The sequence below is a fragment of the Erpetoichthys calabaricus genome, chromosome 8 (assembly GCF_900747795.2).
Source record: "Erpetoichthys calabaricus chromosome 8, fErpCal1.3, whole genome shotgun sequence".
NCBI classification, from domain to species: domain Eukaryota; kingdom Metazoa; phylum Chordata; class Cladistia; order Polypteriformes; family Polypteridae; genus Erpetoichthys; species Erpetoichthys calabaricus.
In genome coordinates, this window is record NC_041401.2 from 139,534,629 (window position 1) to 139,555,948 (window position 21,320).

The 21,320-nt window shown below is 40.3% G+C and overlaps 1 protein-coding gene across 1 annotated transcript in view; it reads right to left on the minus strand.

Moving 5' to 3' along the window:
* The window catches only part of LOC114656768 (E3 ubiquitin-protein ligase MARCHF4-like), a 228,844-nt gene extending 224,178 nt beyond the window's left edge, over positions 1 to 4,666 (minus strand). The window contains exon 1 of the mRNA XM_028808382.2: positions 3,968 to 4,666. Coding sequence (XP_028664215.1) covers positions 3,968 to 4,450 — 483 coding nt within the window. The 5' untranslated portion in view covers positions 4,451 to 4,666. The remainder of the gene's footprint in view (positions 1 to 3,967) is intronic.
* Positions 4,667 to 21,320: the final 16,654 nt, after the last annotated feature.

Below are 21,320 nucleotides of genomic sequence, written 5' to 3' on the forward strand. Positions count from 1 at the left end.
AAAATATTGTTATAAAGATACTTCTGGAAAATCTGCACACATCATGAACTGGATATTAAATTCCTGAAGTTTGCAGATGATATGACAGTCATTGGCCTCATTAAGGACAGTGACAAGTCTGTATATAGATGAGAGGTCGAACAGCTGGCCCTCTGATGTGGTCAAAACAACCTGGAGCTGAACAAGCTTAAAACTGTGGAGATGACAGTGGACTTCAGGAGGAGCCCCCACCCCCAGTGTTGCCCCCTCTCACACTACTCAACAGCATTGTGTCTGCTGTGGAAAACTTTAGGTTTCTGGGATCCACAATTTCCCAGGACGTGAAGTGGGCACCAAACATAGACACAATTGTCAAAAAGGCCCAGCAGAGGTTGTACTTCCTGTGTCAGCTCAGGAAGTTCAACCTGCCTCAGGAGCTGCTCATCCAATTGTACTCTGCAGTAATCCAGTCTGTTCTCTGTTCATCTATCATAGTCTGGTTTGGTTCAGCCACAAAACAGGACAGGAACAGACTACAACGGACAGTCAGGACTGCAGAAAAAATCATTGGTGCTGATCTGCCCTCCATTCAGGACTTATACAGATCTCGAGTCAGGAAATGTGCAGAAAACATCACTGCAGATCCATCACACCCTGGTCACAACCTTTTTCAACTACTTCCCTCTGGTAGGCGCTACAGAGCACTGTATGCCAAAACTACCAGACATATGAACAGTTTCTTCCCTCAGGCCATCACTCTCATGAACACTTAAGTCAATCTCACAGTATCAGAGACAATACTAGGTAAAACCAGAGTCCAATTCCTTGTATGTGTACATATACTTGGCCAATAAAGCTGATTCTGATTCTGATTCTGATATGCAAGTCACATAAAATTCCATTTTCCAACTGAAGAAAAGTCTTTTGACCAATGAATAAGGGGGAGAGATGGATTTTTAATTCAAAAGTTCCCTATTTACGGTATGTGCTGATTTTTCCAGAAGTATTTAACAATAGTTGCAAAAAATTAATATGTTTTGCACATTTTGAGCATACAACTAGATAACTGGGTTATGTGACGTGACGTTTTCTTTTTCTTTTTTCTATGGACATTTTTCACATCATTTGCCAGTGCACACAGAATTGGTCATCATTGGCTTTATTATATTATATATTTTTTATCTCCATTCTACATTAAAACATTACATTAAATTTTTTTCTCGGCAATCACTATAAACTACATGGGGTAAGTAACATATAATATAATATAATGTTTGAGTGGAATATTCCTTTAAAGAAAGAGATAGCCCTAGTTTGCTGGAGTAGTTAAGCTTCATATGACAGTCCTTACAAGCCTCATGTTTCCTAATAAGCTCTTTTTTCTGTGTAACAGTATAAAAACAAAATGAACCTAAACACTTCACTTTAACGTGGGCTGTATCAGAATCTCTGTAGCCCTACCAACTATTAGCGATACATCATTTATGGAAATGTAAGAAACGCAGTGTTATGTATCAACAGAATCAGCATCAATAAAACACATTGCTTCTTCACTTCAATAGAAATGAAATCCCTATACTTGTCTTCAGGGTATCGACGATATACTGCAAAAACCAAAGGCAAAGCTCTTTAATGTTAATAAAAAATGAATGAATCAAAATATTTATTTCTAGGTATTGATCAGTCTGCTGGATGAGTCAAGCTTGACACTAAACCAACAACTACTATATACACCTTGATAGTTTTCAGACAGTCTGTGCTTCCTTTAATGTTTCCAATATCTAGTTTTACGTTCTTATAATGAACAATTTCTCTTATTTACTTTCTTAGATTTTAGAATTCTTTTTGCTATATTTGGAATTTTGTTTAGCTTTTTTTTTGCACCATAAATAAGATTATTATAATTAGTGCAACTGGAATAGAATAATTACAATAACATTAATCTAATTTATATTTAATTAATATAAAATTAATAAATGTATGTACTAATTTATGTACCTTTAATAATGATAATAATAATAATAATACATTTTATTTATATTGTGCCTTTCCCATGCTCAAGGATGTCCTGTTTCATATATTTGTAGTACTGTAATATGTTTTTGTACAGATTAAAATTTTTTAAATTTGTCATAGGCTATAATTTAGGTAAGTAAGGAAATTCATATTATTGAATTTGTCGCATATAATGTGGACAACTAAGGAAGTCCCCATTATTTAATGTAGACACTTAAAAATAAAGGTGCCAGAACAGCTCTTCAGAGCAATGCCATAGGAATTTTGGTTCCCAAAACACCCATCCACATGAAAGTTCCAGAAAGAACCTTTTTTTAGATCTGTAACAGGTTCCATACAGTGAATAACCAGGAATAGATGGTAAAAGATTTGTGATATACCAAGGTGTCTCGTTGAATACATCCAGTAACACAGGCTAAGTTCAGGTTTTCTTAATCTGTTGATGTCCTGCGGGTTTTTCAAAACACAACAAATTAACGTCATATGCAAAGAACCTGTCCCACAATGAAATGGTGCTTGGTCATGCAATGGAGCCTCGAGAAACCACACAGCATAGTAAAGAACCATATAGTGCCGTTAAAGAACCAATATTTTTAAGAGTGTACTTGTACAAAAAAAAATCAGAAATATAATGTAATACTGGCATTAAACATAATCACACTTGCGTATTTAAAATGCAAGTTTTTGTCTGTTATACCTGCATTTTTATCACTCTTTAATTTAATATTGTTTTTTATCAGTATGCTGCTGCTGGAGTATGTGAATTTCCCCTTAGGATTAATAAAGTATCTATCTATCTATCTATCTATCTATCTATCTATCTATCTATCTATCTATCTATCTATCTATCTATCTATCTATCTGTCTGTCTGTCTGTCTGTCTGTCTGTCTGTCTGTCTGTCTGTCTGTCTGTCTGTATCTCTATCTATTTGTCTTGTTTAAACATATGGCAGTCTTTTCTTTTTAACATTTCCAAAAATGCAGTTTTTCCAGTTACATAAGCATCAGCATAGGTGTCTGATTTAAACCTAAAAAGATATTGACTTCCGTGAAGTTGAAAAAGTGATACCAAGAACTGAACTAATGTTCCACTTACTCTGAAATACTTTCTAAAATAGATATCTAGCATAACCAGCATAACAACTTAAAATTTCCTTTTAAAATTCCTTTACAAATATACATGCTAAGCACTAGGGTGTTGTGCTGTGTTAGCCATTATGGATGTAGTGAGAAGTCAAGCAAAATGACCAGAAAGATTACAATATGCAGGCTTTCGAGGCAACTCAAGTCCCTTCTTCAGGCGAGATGTAAAATGAAAGAAAGTTAAAAGCTGGCCCTATTTCAAAATGCAATTTTATTAATATTATTTTCCTTTCGGGGAGAGTATTTGCTACGGCTTTTGCTAGACAGTGCCATGTGTTAAATTAACTTCTTTAGTAAAGTATACCCATAAAAGTATATATATTGAACAGATACACTTTAAGTGTTCTATTAACATTAGCGATGCTATGCCTGTTGTCAGTCCACAAACCGCTGAGGCATTGCTGTATTTGTTGCTCATTCTGAAGGAGAGAAAATCAAAACCACAGCTCATTCACGATTGCTGCTCCAAGTTTTCCCTTAGAGGCACTACATTCATAAGCAGGTTCCAACAAACGTGCGCTTTCTAAAAAACCACAGGCAACTTCTTTTGAAGTAACTGCCAGTATGCTATAAAACTCGGAGTTAAAGACTCACAAATAAAAGTTACTGACAATTGCAGAAGTTATACAATTCACATAAATATTTATGCGCGAGGGGAAACTTGGGAAAGATAGCCTTGCAGATGTTAGTATATCGTGTCTAAAGCATATTTTCAGTTCGAAAGGTTCACCTGCTTCCCATTGGCTGATTTAACTAAGGAAGCCAGAGTCCCCACAGTAAGACGGCCGGCACTTTCTAAACGAGACCACCTTCCTCATTTGCTGCTCACCTGCTCGGCTCCCTGGAAGCAGATCCTGCACAGTGGTGTCCGGATGCCACTCTCCGAGCTGCTGCTCAACGAGAAGTGGTCCTCCGTTTTCGTTTTGTTCAAATCATCCGAAGAGAAGCTGCTCACAAGGGACGCCGAGAGCTCCGCTGCGGGTCCGACCCACACCTCGACCTCTTCCCGTGCAGCGCCCCCTACCGTCGGCGACACCCAAGCTGCCCGCTGGGGGTAACTTATCAAGGTATTGTTGTTATCGTGAGCGCTGCTGGCGGATGAGACGGTGCTGCATTGGTTGTGTGGATCTCCGCCGCTCATGGGGATGAAGTGAGGTGGCGGAGTCGAAGGAGCCGGCGGCCTGAGCAGAAAAACCTTCAGGTCACTGAACAAGACGCAACAGCGGCTCTTCAGCAAGCCCTGGTGGCGCAGCATTTGTCCGTGACTTAGTATTCCACAGCACCATAGAATGATCCCAGCCGCTACTAACATGTGCTCTTTTTGTTTCCGTTACAGTAGAGAGACGGTTACTCAGAAAGATTACAGGCGAAGTTGTTTCTTCTAGCCGCCTAGCTTTCAGTTTTTTAGGATTACTGGCTTCGGTGTAACATTTGATATAAAACTGAAAGTTTCATTTGCTATTTAGTTATGATACAGTATCTCATATAGCTCAACGTGTACATTTAAGAAAAGGTCTTCTTCCAGTAACATGTTCTTTTCGCCACAGTGCTTTCGTAGCTCCACGTTAAAACGCAGTCAAACTGTGGAACATCTGTTATGTAAATTGATTTCTTCTGCATTTCAAATAAATCCAAATGCTGTGACATAATCTGTCATTTCAGCGAGTCTGCGAGGCTGGTAATACTTTCTTTAAAAATAATGTATAGAAGTTAAACTATTGCCAAAAGAGTATATATTATCTGGAAGCCAAAATGGATGTTCAAATATATACTTAGCATGTAGAAAACTGGGAACCGTTGCTTGTTGACGATCCCTATGAGCAGTAAAGTAAGTTTAATTTTAATAGCAAACACAGCCTCTCCAAAAATCTATAACCTGAGACAGATCGCCTCCCTTTTAAAAGAAAATACAACGTTCTCGTACATCAAGGTTCCATCTGTATGCCTGTGTGTATTTTCCAGGATTCCAGAAAAACAGCATTAAAATTCCCGTATGGTGTGCTTTCATATTCGGATGAATGTATTTTTTGGACTTCTTCAGCTTATATTATACCTGATAATATTATCTCATTGCAATATATGCACAAACAACGTTGGTTTATATTGTACCGTAATTGGCTTGTTCCATTTCCTGGTTAAGCGTTATTTCCAGTCTCATTTTACCAGCGTAGGTTAAATTGTTATTCCAGCCGCTGTCCCCTGTATATCCGCGTAAAATGCAGCTGGAATTGCCGATTCCTGCAGTTAACATTATATTTGCTCCGAGACTTCACGAAACACATACCCTTTCCTTCCGGAGATATTCCCATCGAACTGCGAAACCTGCAAGGCGTGATCTGCTTTCTTGAGCGCAGTCGAAATCTAGAGAATGAAAAAGAAAAGATATTCCACGTATACGAGTGTGTATGTTTCAGAATCCAAAAGGAAAGCCACGTTGAACGTTCGGCACCCAAGAACAGACTCGGTGAAAGATGCGGCTCGCCCGTGAGGCAGTACGGCGGTTTCAGCACCAAGATCTGCGGGACAGCTCCGCGGTCCAGGCGCGTCACACAGCGGACTCGTCCAGCGTTGCGGGGGCTTGCTTTGGATGGCTTGCCTCACAGGCCTAGACTAACATTTGAGGAGCCCAAATATGTGACATCTATTTAAATAGTTAGCAGTTCTGCGGAATTAGACTATTATATACACTGAAACAATGAATCTAACAAAAGGCTCATTAAAACTGAAACGTGAAACCTTTTCTGTCAGTGGATCACGCGGTTACAGCTGGAAGAGTTAAGTCTGTTCATTATGTATTTGTGACATGTGTATTTACAGTTCATATTTTAATTAGTTAGATATCAGATATGCTTTTTAATTTAATTACATATTGATTTTAAACTAAAAATATTTTGTCATTTGATATTTTTATACTCTTTTGTATGTCAAGGTGCCAGAAGGCAAAATAAAAATATCTGGTTTGAGAAACGTTTACTAGATGATAAAAACATTTATGTTGTGTTAAATTCTTAAATGTATAAGACAATTTAATTTTAACACATGCAGTCATTGAGAAAGTATTGTAACAGAGTCAGCATTTTGACTTTGATTTTTTTAAAACAATTTGATAATTATTTTCACCATGATGCCTGTCTGTCTGCATCTGTATGTGTGCCCACTCATCTACGGACAAACATTAATTCTGATCAAATACGCCTCTTATTACAATCTGGAACCATCCATCCATCCATCCATTATCCAACCCGCTATATCCTAATTACAGGGTCACGGGGGCTTGCTGGAGCCAATCCCAGCCAACACAGGGCACAAGGCAGGAAACAAAACCTGGGCAGGGTGCCAGCCCACTGCAGACAATCTAGAACCAGTAAAATAGAATTTGGAATGGAAACTTTAGAATAAATGCATTTCCCTTTTTTTTTATAGCAGTGACCCTAAAAATTTTACATTTGGAAAAAAAAGTTTAAGAAAATTGAGTTTAAAAAATGATGGTTTCAGTCTACTGTCATTTTCAGTTTACCATGGAGAAGTTCCAGTTGTACACTCTTAAAAATACCGGCTTCTTAATGGTCCTATATGGATCTTTACTATGTTGTGTGGTTCCTCATGCTTGACCAAGCACAATTTCATTCTGGGAATAGGGTTTGTTGTTTGTTTTTGAAGCACTTCCTAATGTGTAGACGAGAAAACACCAAATCTGTATTTATGGTGAGATGCAGGACACTAACAGATCTAGAGAACCTGGACTTAGCCTGTGTTACTGGACATATGCAGCACGAGTCCTTTTAAAATCATGACCCATTGTTATCTCACAAATATGTTACCATCTATTTGTGCTTATTCACTGTATAGATCCTGTTACAGGTCTAAATAAATTAAGGTTCTTTCTGGAACCTTTATGTGGAAGGGTCTTTTGGGAACCAAAAATGGTTCCCCTTTGACATTACTCTGAAGAACCACTCTAACACCTTTATTTTTAAGAATGTAGAGTCTTAGGATGCTAAAGCCAATCTTGCACACCTTGGGTGGATCTTCTTCATTTCTGGTGACAGAAACAGAAATTGATCATCTTTCTGATCCACCTCCAACTTAAGGTACTCACCATGCCTACATGTTTGACATGGCCTCTCCCTGAGCTTAATCCTACAGGAGTGAGAAATATCCACCACAGAAGTCCCTTTATAATGAGTTACTGTACTTTGAATAGGTGGAGCTGCAGTTCTCAGAGGGTGCAGGTCAGCCATGAGTTGGAATTTGTATGAAACACCGCTCAATGGAGTGGGGCATGGTCTGTGATGAGTTCAGACTCACAGCCCAAGAGATAATATTTCAACTGCCTGACAGCTCATCTAATACATAGTGCTTATTTTTCCACAGTTGTAAATTTTCTCTCTCAGTCCAACAAGTGTCTGGCTGGGGTATAACACAGGAGGGTCTACACCATCAATGATTTGACTCAGCACACCACCCGGGCCGGAATCAGTTGTGTTTTCCTGGAGAAGGGTATGGAAAACTTAGGAAGATATAACAGATGCAGTAGCCATTGTCGTCTTTAGGTCATGAAACACTTGGTTTATATCATGGGCCCATTCCACAATATTAGGAGTCTTTGTTCTTGTAAGAGTCATTAAAGGTGTAATCACTTGAGAGTGGATGCCTGTTGACTTCAACCACAGTGTTTTGGGTGTATTTTGAAGCGTTTTTGATTCATTGCACCTTTTTAATTAAACCTGGGAGCTTTCTATATTGACACAGCAGACATTTTAAATATTCATTCTCACGGCCGAGTTTGGCAGCAGCCTGCCCCGTGTTATGAACTAGAGAGTTCCTAAGTACAAAGAGTCCCAAAAATAGTCAAATAGCCCACTAGAGAAGCAAACGCTGTAAAACCTTAGCTAATAATCAAGAGAGCAATGAAGAAACAGTATATTAAAAAATATTTATTTTAACAAAAAGATCTGTTAAAGAAAAATAAGTTCTGAGGAATCGAAAGACACAGAAGCCAAGGTCTTCATAATAGGTAATCCCAACAGCAAAAAAAGTCCCAATACAAAATCCAAAGAATGGTCAAAAACAGAACCAAAATCACAAAAATCCAGTAAATCACAATGTATAAAAAGAAAACACAGAATAACTCACTAACTCCCTATTGTATTCACAATGAAATGCAAGGAACTGTGAACGTTCGGGCTGAGGGCTGTCCCTTGATGGTGATGGGCAGGTGGCCCCGCCTCCTATTGAACCATCTACAAAACACATGGCCCACAATAAAAGATGCTTAGGCATAAAGAAACTAAATAATCAAGAATGTTAACATAAACAAGGAACAAAACAGACACTGTAAAGCAGGATGCGGATAGGTGGGAATCACGAAAGGGTTGGTTAGTGGAACCAGGAGGCCATTACAGTGGAAGAACAGAGGGAGACTGCCTCTCAGGGCCATGCATTCCTCCCAATACATTGGGTGGCAGCATGCCTCTGGTATGGATGCCCACAGGGCTGCATGAAAGTTGTGTTTTTGATGGGCAACCCTGCTGGGGTCCTCCGGTACACCTAGATGGAGATACTGGGGGAAGGGGAGGTTCCATCTGACCTGGAAGTGCTTCATTGATTACAGTACTGATGTTCTGTAAGTACTTCTGGGTCTGGTTTGAAAATGACTTCTCCACCTTGTCTGGATGAGTCAGCTTCAGAAGTGGAGTCGGGTAAAACTCACCTGGGAGAAGTGCAGATGTGCTTGGGGTTTGGGACTGACTGATGACCCCTTACAGTGTAGAACATAAAAGAGACATTTGAACCCAAACAAGAAGAGAAGCCCTAGCTGAAACATAACACTCCACTGTTATATTGGCAACTGCTTCAGGTCCAGTGGTGGCATCTGTGTATCTGGGCGCAACAGTGTCACATTGGGTGACCATGCCTTTCATGGCTCATTTTGGCCATGTAGCATGTCCTACACGGGTTGTGAGTACCTTCTGATGCAATCCTCTTAAGGATGTTCATATTTGAAGGTGATGATATTGGATTCATCCCCTTTTTAGCAACAGAACAACTTATTGTCACATGGTATTGGGAGTTTTAGATCAGCTGAAACTCTGGAAGGAGATTACACATTCAGCAGTCATTTAAGAACAAGCCTCAATGTAAATACACATCACTCTGGTTTGTTAGTTTCTTTATTATTTCAGGTGAATCAAGCAGGTAGCCATGGTAGTTACATTGCTACCCAAGTCTTGTGAACCCTTGACCTGAAACTCACTTACCACCACCTCAAGAGAAATAGCACAGGAAAGAGGATTTCCAACAGTTAATCAACAGTACCATTTTCTGAGGGCCCAGGTGCACTCCACTGGTTCTTCTATGTGAGGACAGTTGGAACTATATGTTCAAACTCATGCTGGAGAAGGTGTTTCCTTCTGTTTCTCGTCTGTATCTTTTCTGGTAGGTTCTCTATGGATAGGCTTGTGGAAAGGGCTTTATCTCATTCATTGTACTAGCCTGTTCAGAGGCTCAAGTAGACCATGAACCACATAGTCAGCTATTATTATTTCTCCATAGGCTGCAGCAAGAGAAATATCTTCCCCCACAATATTTGTGCTCTGAGGTGATGCTGGCCTGAGTTAGCATCTTTTTAGGACTTTGTAGCCCATTACCAACTTTTCATCCAAGTTGTAGTAAGTTTTTATTGGGTCACCCTTTAGAAATGGAGATAGCACATAGTCCCATTCATACTGGAGCCAGCACTGTTTAAGAGGTAAAAGATTCCAAGAAATAAGCTTTGACATCATCTTAATGTCTGGCACTTTATCTGTGATGCTTCAAACTCCTTACACTGTGTGCTGGGCTTTCGTTTCAGCAAACATGGTGTAGGAGGAGAAACGGCATCCTGGATGAGTCAGGGAAGAAGCCATTACCTGGATGGGAGGCCAGCGCAACGATGCAGATGGAAAAATAAATAACTTTGTACCCAGCAGGTATAAATTAATGGAAGAACCAGTGATAGCCGGGATTCAGGAGCAGTTCAATCCTCCATATGATAGGAGGCAGTGGTCCTCACATAGGAACCCAGTCGGGACCCTGCAGGGATGCTAGGGAGTTGGAGTCCGGAAGTACAGTCCTTTCGGGGTTCCTGGATATTTTTAGAGGGCGCTGTCATGGGAGGACCTCCCTACTTTCTTTATGGCCCGGAAGTGCTTCCTGGAAGATACAGCTTGACACTGGAAGTATTCCTGGGTTCAGCTTAAAAGGGAACTAACTACCACACATAGATGAGTGAGAGTCGGGAGGCAGTGGGCAACACTTAATGGAAGTGGAGAAGGAGGAAGAATTGTTGGTTTATTGTTCATTTATTGTACTGTATAATTGTGGCACATTGCTGGAAGGAAGTGTGTCAATGTGCTTTGTAGAATAAATATCCTTCATTTTATTCATATATTATGGGTTGTGTTACTGTGTCTGTGTTTTGAGGCTTGTAACCCTGTGTGGTTACAAAGGTTTGTTGGTTTGTGAACTAAACCTGTAACTGACATACTGGTTTTAACAGCTCTGCCATAGCTTCAAACATCCCTGCCAACTAAACCACAGTAAAGAAACCCACAAACACAGTTAGGGTCCCAGGTGGGAAAACCTCACTTAACATTGTCAGTTGTGCTTACAAAAAAGAGTAGTAAGATGTATCATCTTGTATTGTACATTATTGGGCTGCTGTGGTCTAAATGATCTGTTTGGGTCTGGTTTTTAAGTCAGCTAGTTTGAAAGCTGTTCTTGGAACACCCCTTGGGCAAGTCTTCCTCTTTCCTGGAAATGGAAACTGTTGTTATAGCAAGTGTAACATTCTTTCTAATCCTCCGGTTGCAACATTAAATTCCTCCCCATAAGGTACTCACTATGCTCACATGTTTGACATACAGCATATGCATCTGTAAAGTTATTATTTAATGATACAAATGAATTTTAACATTTAAGTATCAACAAGGGTGGTGCTCAATGGATGCACCCAGTCCTCTCAATATAGAATTTGCACATTCTTCCATTGTCTTTGTGGATTTTCCTCGAGGTAATTCAGTTTTCCTCTTACATCTCCAAAAACCTGCAGGTTGTTTTTACTGGTAACTGCAAATCTGACCTATTTGACTGGAGCCTACAATGGACTGGCACCCTGTCCATGACTGGTTCCTAATCTTGCCCTAGACGCAGCCAGGATAGGGTCTGGTTGTTTGTACCCCTGAATTTGATTAGCCCAATTTCAGAATGTTATGCATGTCATTATTTTCCCTGCATATGGTGGAAACAAAAACACTGTCAATATGTTTTAGGATTACCTGTATATTTAGATTAAGTCTGTAATACCATAGGGTTGATGTTACCATAAGAATAGAATTCCCTTTTTTATAAAGTTGCTTGCCAAAACCATACTGTATTGCAATTAGTTCTGGGGTATAGCTGTCTGGCCAGTGGTCAGCTTTTGACAAATAGCAATAATCTTTTAATGTTGTTGACTTTCATCTGGTGCTTCCATCTCCAAGGATTCATCGATTTGTGGTTGGAACAGCAGCAGACAGATGACGTAGCAAAGTGAATGAGTTTCTCAGAAAAGTCCATTAAAGGGAATTCCATCAGCTTGTGTGTAATGCCATCTTTTAAAAGTCTCTGTAAAAAAAAATGCTCTGCAGAGGAATGAATGCAGGTCTCATTAAAGACTTTGCATTTATGTAATATATTTAGATAGTCTTCCCACAATAGCTCACTTATACAATGGTGGAAGCAACAAGAGCCCACATGCTGCTGCTAGGTGAGCTTTGCCAACTCTCTGGCAACATTCTTTATAAGGATCAGTTGTATTTTACCTACATTGTTTTGTTGTTTCCATTTAAAAGGTGTCTTCTCTCAATTTCAATGCATATTTTAAAAATGTATAAGGCTATGAAACTGAACCAATCATGATTCACAGTGTGATAGGAGAAGGGGAATGAAGTTACAATATCTGTTTTATGCATTCTTGTTTATCATGGCAGCAAAGAGGGGTGACATGTTATTGCATGTTGGTTGAACATGTCAGTAAGAACTTCACTGTACTCATGACAGTACTGCTACTTCTACTACTACTGTTCCAGTCCTGGCTTTCCTTTTTAATAATCAACAGCACCTCTGGGTACACTGGTTTGTGTATAACTTAAGCATGAAGTTAAAACATTCTTTTACTGCCATTTAATATGTACAACTCACCTAACTAACCTCAATATTCTTGTCCTCTGTTGCCTATCAGTTCTGGTTGGAATCTTCATGGCTCAATAAGAAAATCAACTTGGTTCATACCCACAGCATAACAATGTACAGGTCTATGATTCCCATGCAATTTCCCCATTACTATCTCATAACACTAAAATCTCCAGTGTTACTCACAAGGCTACTTTCCAAGTGGATCTTATTTATAACGCAATTTCCATGAAGCTCAACTGTCATCCAACCCTTCAAAATATTTGAACGTTTCTTCCTGTCTAGGCTCCACACAGCCCTGCCATCTTCTTCATCTCTTTTCTAACTCTTCACTCACAATAACTTCTTGCTGCCTCCTGTTTCCTTCTGCATTGTACCCCACAGTCATCTTTTCCTTCTTCACTTTTAACAAATTTCTCGGCCCTAGAAATGTGTGCCATTACCTTTACTGTTCAGTTCTCTTTGCCCGTGTATTCCAGCCAGGTACAACTGACTTTCGCATGTCATTACCCAACAGAGATGCCAAAAGGAGAGAGAGAAAAATTTAAAACATTCTTCAGGTGTCGCCAGTCCTCTGTGGGAGATTTGCAAAACGACCTAAGCCATCGTGCTCACCTCAGTGAAACCACCTCTCTACTCCTTTAATCACCTTAGATAAGGAGAATGTTTCAGAAGGCTCTCCTCACTAGATTTTGTTCTTTCTCATCTACAGTACTTTATGTCTATTTACAAAAAAACTTCTCCTTTCTTCTTGGGATTTCGAATTTGTTCCTGTGGTCTGGATTCTTTGTTTAAGGCCTGTCTTTCTTTTACCCTTATAGAGTACAGTACATACTGTTCATAACTAACTTTCTTTGCTTTTCAATATAATCTTTTAAGCTCAAACCCACTATCCCTATTTCATCAAACCCACATATTTCACTGCAGAGTGTGGTGGTGCTCTTCTGGCTAGCACTTAAAATAAGGCAGGATCCAGTCCTGGAGTCAAATTTTTAAAACTTTGTGTGGATTTGAGCATATGTCAAAACAGGAAAATGTGTACACCAAAAAAAAATTGATTGATAAAACCTGGCATATGTACATTTCTACACAGTTTTACAACCTCTTGTAAATGTGCATACATGAATGCACCTCAAACCCTGACTAATTGTCACCCCTGAAACAACCATATATTGTATTGACTATTCTAATCAATCTCATACATATTGTGAACGCAGCCCCAAGGGGACATGATCGTTCCTCTGAAACCCCGTCTTAAACAGTGATTCAATGGGAAGCAAACACAGCTTTTCATCTCCTCTTTCCGGGATCAGCTGCTAGCCTGCTGCTTACTCTCTTCCCCCAGACTGCTTCAGCTCTGGTCGGGGATCCTGTGCCGCTGTGCCCCTTAGAAGAGGAAAATTTTGTGTTATTTTGACCAGCAGGTGGAGCCAAGGCAGTCGGTTCGATAGTTGCCCTTTGTACAGTTGGATCGCTCCTGAAAGATACTTGTGTTTTTTCTGCCTGTTCTGGAATAAATTTTCTGTCTCTTGGAAAACACTGAGTGCTGCTGTGCAACTTTGTGACCCAAGTGTGACAATATGCAATCAGAATGCTGCAGACCTTCATTGGCTGTTAGAGCAGCCTCCCACATGATGCATCCAGACCTGCATTTGAAGCGTCCTAAGCATCTGCTCCACAACTGAGTATGCTAAGAGCATGCACAGCATTGTAGTACCTCTCCTCTATGCTCTGGTATTTGGGCAGCCGGCGTTTGAGCGGGTAGCCGCTATCACTTGGCACATATAACAACATGATTGCTGTTACAATGTGTAGTACAGGCCATATGAAGAAATTAGGGTTCATCTAGTTACCTTACTAACATGTCAGCCATCATGTGCAGCTCCATCACCAAGTCATCTGTCAAAGTTACTTTGCCTCAAAATAAAATAAATAAATAAATAAATTATGAGTTGACCCAGGCTACTGAGCCTATCAGTCTCATCTGGCATCACAGATGACTTGTGCATTAATAAAATGTCACTACTTATGACTAACAAAACAACTACATATCCACTAGGTGTCCTTATTGAAATACAAGAGCAGTCATTTCCATGCAATTATATTAGGAAAACAGGACATTGTTGCAAATCACCTTTTTATGCTAGACAAAACACATTATATTTTATGTAAACACGCTCACACTATATGAAAACTGGATGTGGAGCCCCACTAGACAGTTAATGGCCTCCAGCACAGGGGGCACGATGGAGTGAAGCTTGGGTAAGATATTGCTGGCCTATTGGCCAGTTTCCTGAGAAGTGACAGAAGATAGCCAATATAAACTGACAAAAAAAAAACCAAAAATGTTCTTCAGTGCAAATTCGCAACATTGGCCCTTAAAATGGAAGTTAAATAGAGTCTATACATCAAATTAATAACTTTTGAGGTGCAATATGTTTGTCACATTAACACTCATTAGAATAACAGCTATGTCAAACCAATGTGTTTCTTCATGCCAGTCCCAAGCCCAGATAAATGGGGAGGGTTACATCAGGAAGGGCATCTGGTGTAAAATTTTGCCAAATCAATATGTGGAACACAATATAAATTTCCATACCGGATCAGTCGAGCCCCAGGTTAACCACCACCAGTACTGTTAGCCAACAGGGTGCTGGCGAAAATTGGGCTACTGTTGGCCGAAGAAGAAGAAGGAAAAGAAGAGGGGGTAGACGTGTCTGGAGGCAGTAGGAGAGGAGGAAAGTAAAGAGAGTGGAACTGAGGGTAGGAACTTTGAATGTTGGCAGTATGACTGTTAAGGGGAGAGAGTTAGCAGATATGATGGAGAGAAGGAGGATTGATATATTGTGCGTGCAAGGGACTAAATGGAAAGGGAGCAAGGCCAGGTGGATTGGAGGTGGATTCAAATTGTTCTATCATGGTGTGGATGGGAGGAGAAATGGGGTAGGAGTTATTCTGAAGGAACAGTATATCAAGAGTGTTTTGGAGGTGAAAAGAGTGTCAGGCAGAATAATGATTATGAAGCTGGAAATTGGAAGTGTGATGATGAATGTTGTTAGTGCATATGCACCGCAAGTTGGGTGTGCAATGGGTGAGAAAGAAGATTTTTTGGAGTGAGTTGGATGAAGTGGTGAACAGTGTACCCAAGGGACAGAAAGTGGTGATTGGAGCGGATTTCAATGGGCATGTTGTTGAAGGGAACAGAGGAGACGAGGAGGTGATGGGTAGGTATGGTGTCAAGGAGAGGAATGAAGAAGGTCAGAGGATAGTGGATTTTGCCAAAAGGATGGACATGGCTGTGGTGAATATGTATTTTAAGAAGAGGGAGGAACATAGGGTTACGAGTGGAGGAAGGGTTAAGAGTGCAGGAAGATGCACACAGGTAGATTACATACTATGCAGAAGAGTTTATCTGAAGGAGATTGAAGACTGCAAAGTGGTGTCAGGGGAAAGTGTAGTTAAGCAGCATAGGATGGTGGTCTGTAGGATGACGTTGGAGATCAAGAAGAGGAAGAGAGTGAGGGCAGAGCCAAGGATCAAATGGTGGAAGTTGAAAAAGGAAGACTGCAAGGTTGAGTTAAGGGAGGAGGTGAGACAGGCACTGGGTGGCAGCAAAAAGTTATCAAACAGCTGGGAAACTACAGCAGATGTAGTAAGGGTGACAGCAAGAAGGGTGCCTGGTGTGACATCTGGAAAGAGGAAGGATAAAAAGGAAACCTGGTGGTGGAATAAGGAAATACAAGAGAGTATACAGAGGAAGAGGATGGCAAAGAAGAAGTGGGATAGTCAGAGAGATGCAGAAAGTAGTCAAGAGTACAAGGAGATAAGGCGCAAGGTGAAGAGAGAGGTGGCGAAGGCTAAAGAAAAGGCATATGATGAGTTGTATGAGAGGTTGGACACTAAGGAGGGAGAGAAGAACCTGTACCGATTGACTAGACAGAGGGACCGAGCTAGGAAAGATGTGTAGCAGGTTAAGGTGATATAGGATAAAGATGGAAATGTACTCACAAGCGAGGAGAGTGTGTTGAGCAGATGGAAAGAGTACTTTGAGAGGCTGATGAATGACGAGAACGAGAGAGAGAAGAGGTTGGATGATTTGGAGATAGTGAATCAGGAAGTGCAATGGATTAGCAAGGAGGAAGTAAGGACAGCTATGAAGAGGATGAAAAATGGAAAGGCTTTTGGTCCACATAACATTGATAGGCAAGAGTTTGTTAGTCTTGGTAACAGCAGATCCAGCTCAGCGCCAGTCACACAAGGAGTCCCCCAGGCTCTGTCCTTGGCCCTCTTCTCTTCTGTATTTATATGCTTCCCCTTGGCCATATTATCCATAGCTATGGACTGGGTTATCATTTTTATGCAGATGATACTCAACTCTACTTCAATGTTAAAAGTGGAACTTCATCAGAGCTTTCTCAGCTCACAGCCTGCCTTAGTGAAATTAAAACCTGGATGGAGCAGAACTCTTTAAAATTAAATTGCAACAAAACTGAACTCCTGCAAATTGGGACTAAAATGCAACTTAATAAAATGAGCTCCTTCCCAGTCCATCTTGGCGGTGATCTCATCAGACCTGCCTCTACTGTAAAAACTCTTGGTGTCATTTTTGATTCCTCCCTCTCTTATTCCGCTCACATAAATCACATTAAGAAACTTTCTTACTTTCATCTCCATAACATATTCCATGTTCGCTCCTTCCTCTCCTTCTCTAATGCTGAGAAACTTGTCCATGCTTTTATCACATCCCGCATCGACTATTGTAATTTCCTACTGGCAGGTGCCCCTTCTAATCTTATATCACAGCTCCAGCTCATTCAAAACTCAGCTGCAAGAGTCCTTACTCGAACCAGCAGCAGTGAGCACATCACACCCATCCTGCTCCGTCTTCACTGGCTCCCTGTGTTTTACAGAATCGAATATAAAATCCTACTAATAACCTACAAAGCCTTAAATAACCTCGCGCCAAACTACATCAGTGACCTTCTCCGTCGCTATGTGCCTATCCGCCCACTAAGATCCTCTGATTCTGGCAATCTTGTTGTACCCCACACTAATCTACACTCCATGAGTGACAGGGCCTTTAGCTGTATAGTGCCCAGACTCTGTAATGACCTACCGAAATTAATCAGGTCAGCTGACTCCATGAATTCTTTTAAGAAGCAACTCAAAACTCATCTGTTCAGGAAGGCTTTTAGCTCTACCTGACTTTATTACCCTTCTCTCAGTTTACTTCTCTGTCAAGATGCTCATGTAACCTGTATGTGTGTGTGCTAGACCATCAATTATGTTGTCTGTTTTTTTTTTTTCTCTGAATTCACTGTCATAATCTTCTTTATTTATTTATCTGGTTTGTACAATGCTATATACTGTATACCCTGCCGTTCTTTCTTATATTTCATAAGTGCCTTGAGTATGGGAAAGGTGCTATATAAATAAAATGTATTATTATTATTATTATTATTATGGAAGCATAGAGGTGTTTAGTAGAGATGGCAGTAGAGTTTTTAACCAGATTGTTTAATGGAATCTTGGAAAATGAGATGATGCCCGAGGAGTGGAGAAGAAGTGTACTTGTGCCGATATTTAAGAATAAGGGGGATGTGCAGGACTGCAGTAACTACAGGGAAATAAAATTGATGAGCCACAGCATGAAGTTATGGGAAAGAGTAGTGGAAGCTAAGTTAAGAAATGAGGTGATGATTAGTGAGCAGCAGCATGGTTTCATGCCAAGAAAGAGCACCACAGATGCAATGTTTGCTCTGAGGATGATGATAGAGAAGTTTAGAGAAGGCCAGAAGGAGTTGCATTGTGTCTCTGTGGACCTGGAGAAAGCATATGACAGGGTGCCTCGAGAGGAGCTGTGGTATTGTATGAGGAAGTCGGGAGTGGCAAAAAAGTACGTAAGAGTTGTACAGGATATGTACGAGGGAAGTGTGATAGTGGTGAGCTCTGCGGTAGGAGTGACAGATGCATTCAAGTTGGAGGTGGGATTACATCAGGGATTGGCTCTGAGCCCTTTCTTATTTGCAATGAGTGATGGGCAGGTTGACAGACGAGATTAGATTGGAGTCCCCATGGACTATGATGTTTGCTGATGACATTGTGATCTGTAGTGATAGTAGGGAGCAGGTTGAGGAGACCCTGGAGAGGTGGAGATATGCTCTAGAGAGAAGAGGAATGAAGGTCAGTAAGAACAAGACAGAATACATGTGTGTAAATGAGAGTGAGGTCAGTGGAATGGTGAGGATGCAGGGAGTAGAGTTGGCGAAGGTGGATGAGTTTAAATACTTGGGATCAATAGTACAGAGTAATGAGGATTGTGGAAGAGAGGTGAAAAAGAGAGTGCAGGCAGGGTGGAATGGGTGGAGAAGAGTGTCAGGAGTAATTTGTGACAGACGGGTATCAGCAAGAGTGAAAGGGAAGGTCTACAGGACGGTAGTGACACCAGCTATGTTCTATGGGTTGGAGACGGTGGCACTGACCTGAAAGCAGGAGACAGAGCTGGAGGTGGCAGAGTTAAAGATGCTAAGATTTGCACTGGGTGTGACAAGGATGGATAGGATTAGAAATGAGTACATTAGAGGGTCAGCTCAAGTTGGACGGTTGGGAGACAAAGTCAGAGAGGCGAGATTGTGTTGGTTTGGACATGTGCAGAGGAGAGATGCTGGGTATATTGGGAGAAAGATGCTAAGGATAGAGCTGCCAGGGAAGAGGAAAAGAGGAAGGCCTAAGCGAAGGTTTATGGATGTAGTGAGAGAGGACATGCAGGTGATGGGTGTAATAGAACAAGATGCAGAGGACAGAAAGATATGGAAGAAGATGATCCACTGTGGCAACCTCTAATGGGAGCAGCCGAAAGAAGAAAAAAAAGAACAGCTATGTGATATGAATTTTTATACATTAGTCAGTATTTAGTTCATTTGGCTGCATTTCCCTACTTCATCAAGCGTGTCATCATTTCCAACTTCCTCCAAAATGTAGTCTATGCATGGGTTAAAGTTGCTGTGAATATACTCAAGTTCTCCCAAAAATGTTTCTTTTCTAAATCCTGTCTTTTGGGTAGAACGTTGCATACATACATTAAAGGACTTTTTTTTTGTCCATAGACATTTTTAATGAATCTGACTCACAAACACCATCATCATTATCAATACATCTAACATACAATTGTCATGGATGTGAGAGTAAAATCAGGAGAAAATCCCATAGTCACAAAGAAAGTGGTTTACACTGACGGTGACAGGGCCAGGTTTTGAATCCATTCTCTCCAAGCTGAGACATTTTTCCACTATGCTGCTCTTGAATGCAAACCTGCCTGGTTTAAAACCTTCCATTCTGTAGAGATTACACCTCTTGCTGTGAAAATTGCTAGATATCAGTGTCACTAGAGATACTGTGAGGAAGTTCAGATGTCTTGGAAATATTGTAATTTTGTGAGTTTCTGCCTGCTTGATGCACAAGGTGACTCTGTTCCTTTCTCAAAGTATCATATTTTTCTCTGTTCTGTTATTTTCTTTTCATATCTTTTCTTACTATTGTTAAAATAGTAATACTTAATTTTGTTTTTTATTTTCCTCAACTACACAAATATCCATGGATCATCGTGAGCAGGCATGACGCCTCTACATAGATGGCAGACTACCACTTCTAACACAGTCTGTCCTCAAACTATCTGCCAAACCTTTAGCCTACTAATTCCTTTACCACCTTGGTATAAAACTCCAACAAGAGCTCCAATATCATGACAGTCATCTTCAGTGTTAACTCTTTTGAATGAGTAAGCCATCTCAAAAGCTGTTGAGTATGATCTGGCCCATTACACTATATTTTTCATGTAGCATTTCCATTGTGTTGTGTTTAAATAAAATTGAGAGGCCACAATTTAGTAAGGACTTGATTTTGCTTAATTTTGAACACTGCTTTTAAATATTTGATTTTAGATTAAACTGGATTTTGCTGAATTCACATTATTGATATATTTCTTCTCTGTCTGTTTGCTAACCTAATGTAGTTCTGAGTCATCAAACTCACATATATAGATCACCTTGGGAGGGAAGTATAATACAAATTAGAGAAAATCTCTTATGGCAGCTGTTAAAGGGGACATAGATTTTCTGGCATCCGGGCCTGGATGGATGAAAGCCCTTTTCCCTAGCTGGGATGTCCTAATAATCGATAGACAGCATGGATGGATGGGCATCACAGCTGGGTTGGTTGCCTTTTCATATCCTGATCATGAGGCTGGTATATTAGAATTTCAGTGGGGTACTGCTTCCCAGTGTCATGGTTTGCTTCTCTTTGAAAACTCCAAGGGCTCGATGAGAGTCATAGATCTGGAGGGAAGCCCTGTTGGGGTCACTAGAGGGAACTGATAGGAGGCAGTTCCCCTGTCAGCTGGAGATTTTGCCTGCCTCAGATGTGCTTCATGGCGATAACGCTGATGTCTTTTTGCTCATTTTTAATTTCTTTTGTCCATGTTAATATGGTTACTTTTGTTATGTATTTCAATTAACCTGTGTTTTGTGTTAGTTTTGTATATAATGTTATTTCTATATATCTATGCCAGTGTTACCATGTTCCATGTATTTTGTAGGTGGTTCCCCAAGAGGAGGTGCCACCTGCCCATCACCATCAAGGGACTGCCCTCAATCCTAAAAAGGCAGAAGAAACAAGCAGTCTCTTGTGGTTCATTCAACGTGCTTGTAGTGTTGGTGAGTTTGTGAGATTTTGATTATTTATTGTGGATTGACTTGCTCTGTTTTTTCAACTACACTTTGAAATTGTGCCTTTTGTGACTTGTTTGCTATTGGATTGCTAATTTTAGTGGTCCTTTGAGCTTTGATTTTTGCAGAGCATTTTTGGAAAATAAATATGTATTAAATTCCTGCCCCTAGTGGATATTTTAAGTGCTTTTCCGACACTGATTTGTTTTCTTTGACGACCTTATGCCATTTCAGTGCTGCTGGAGC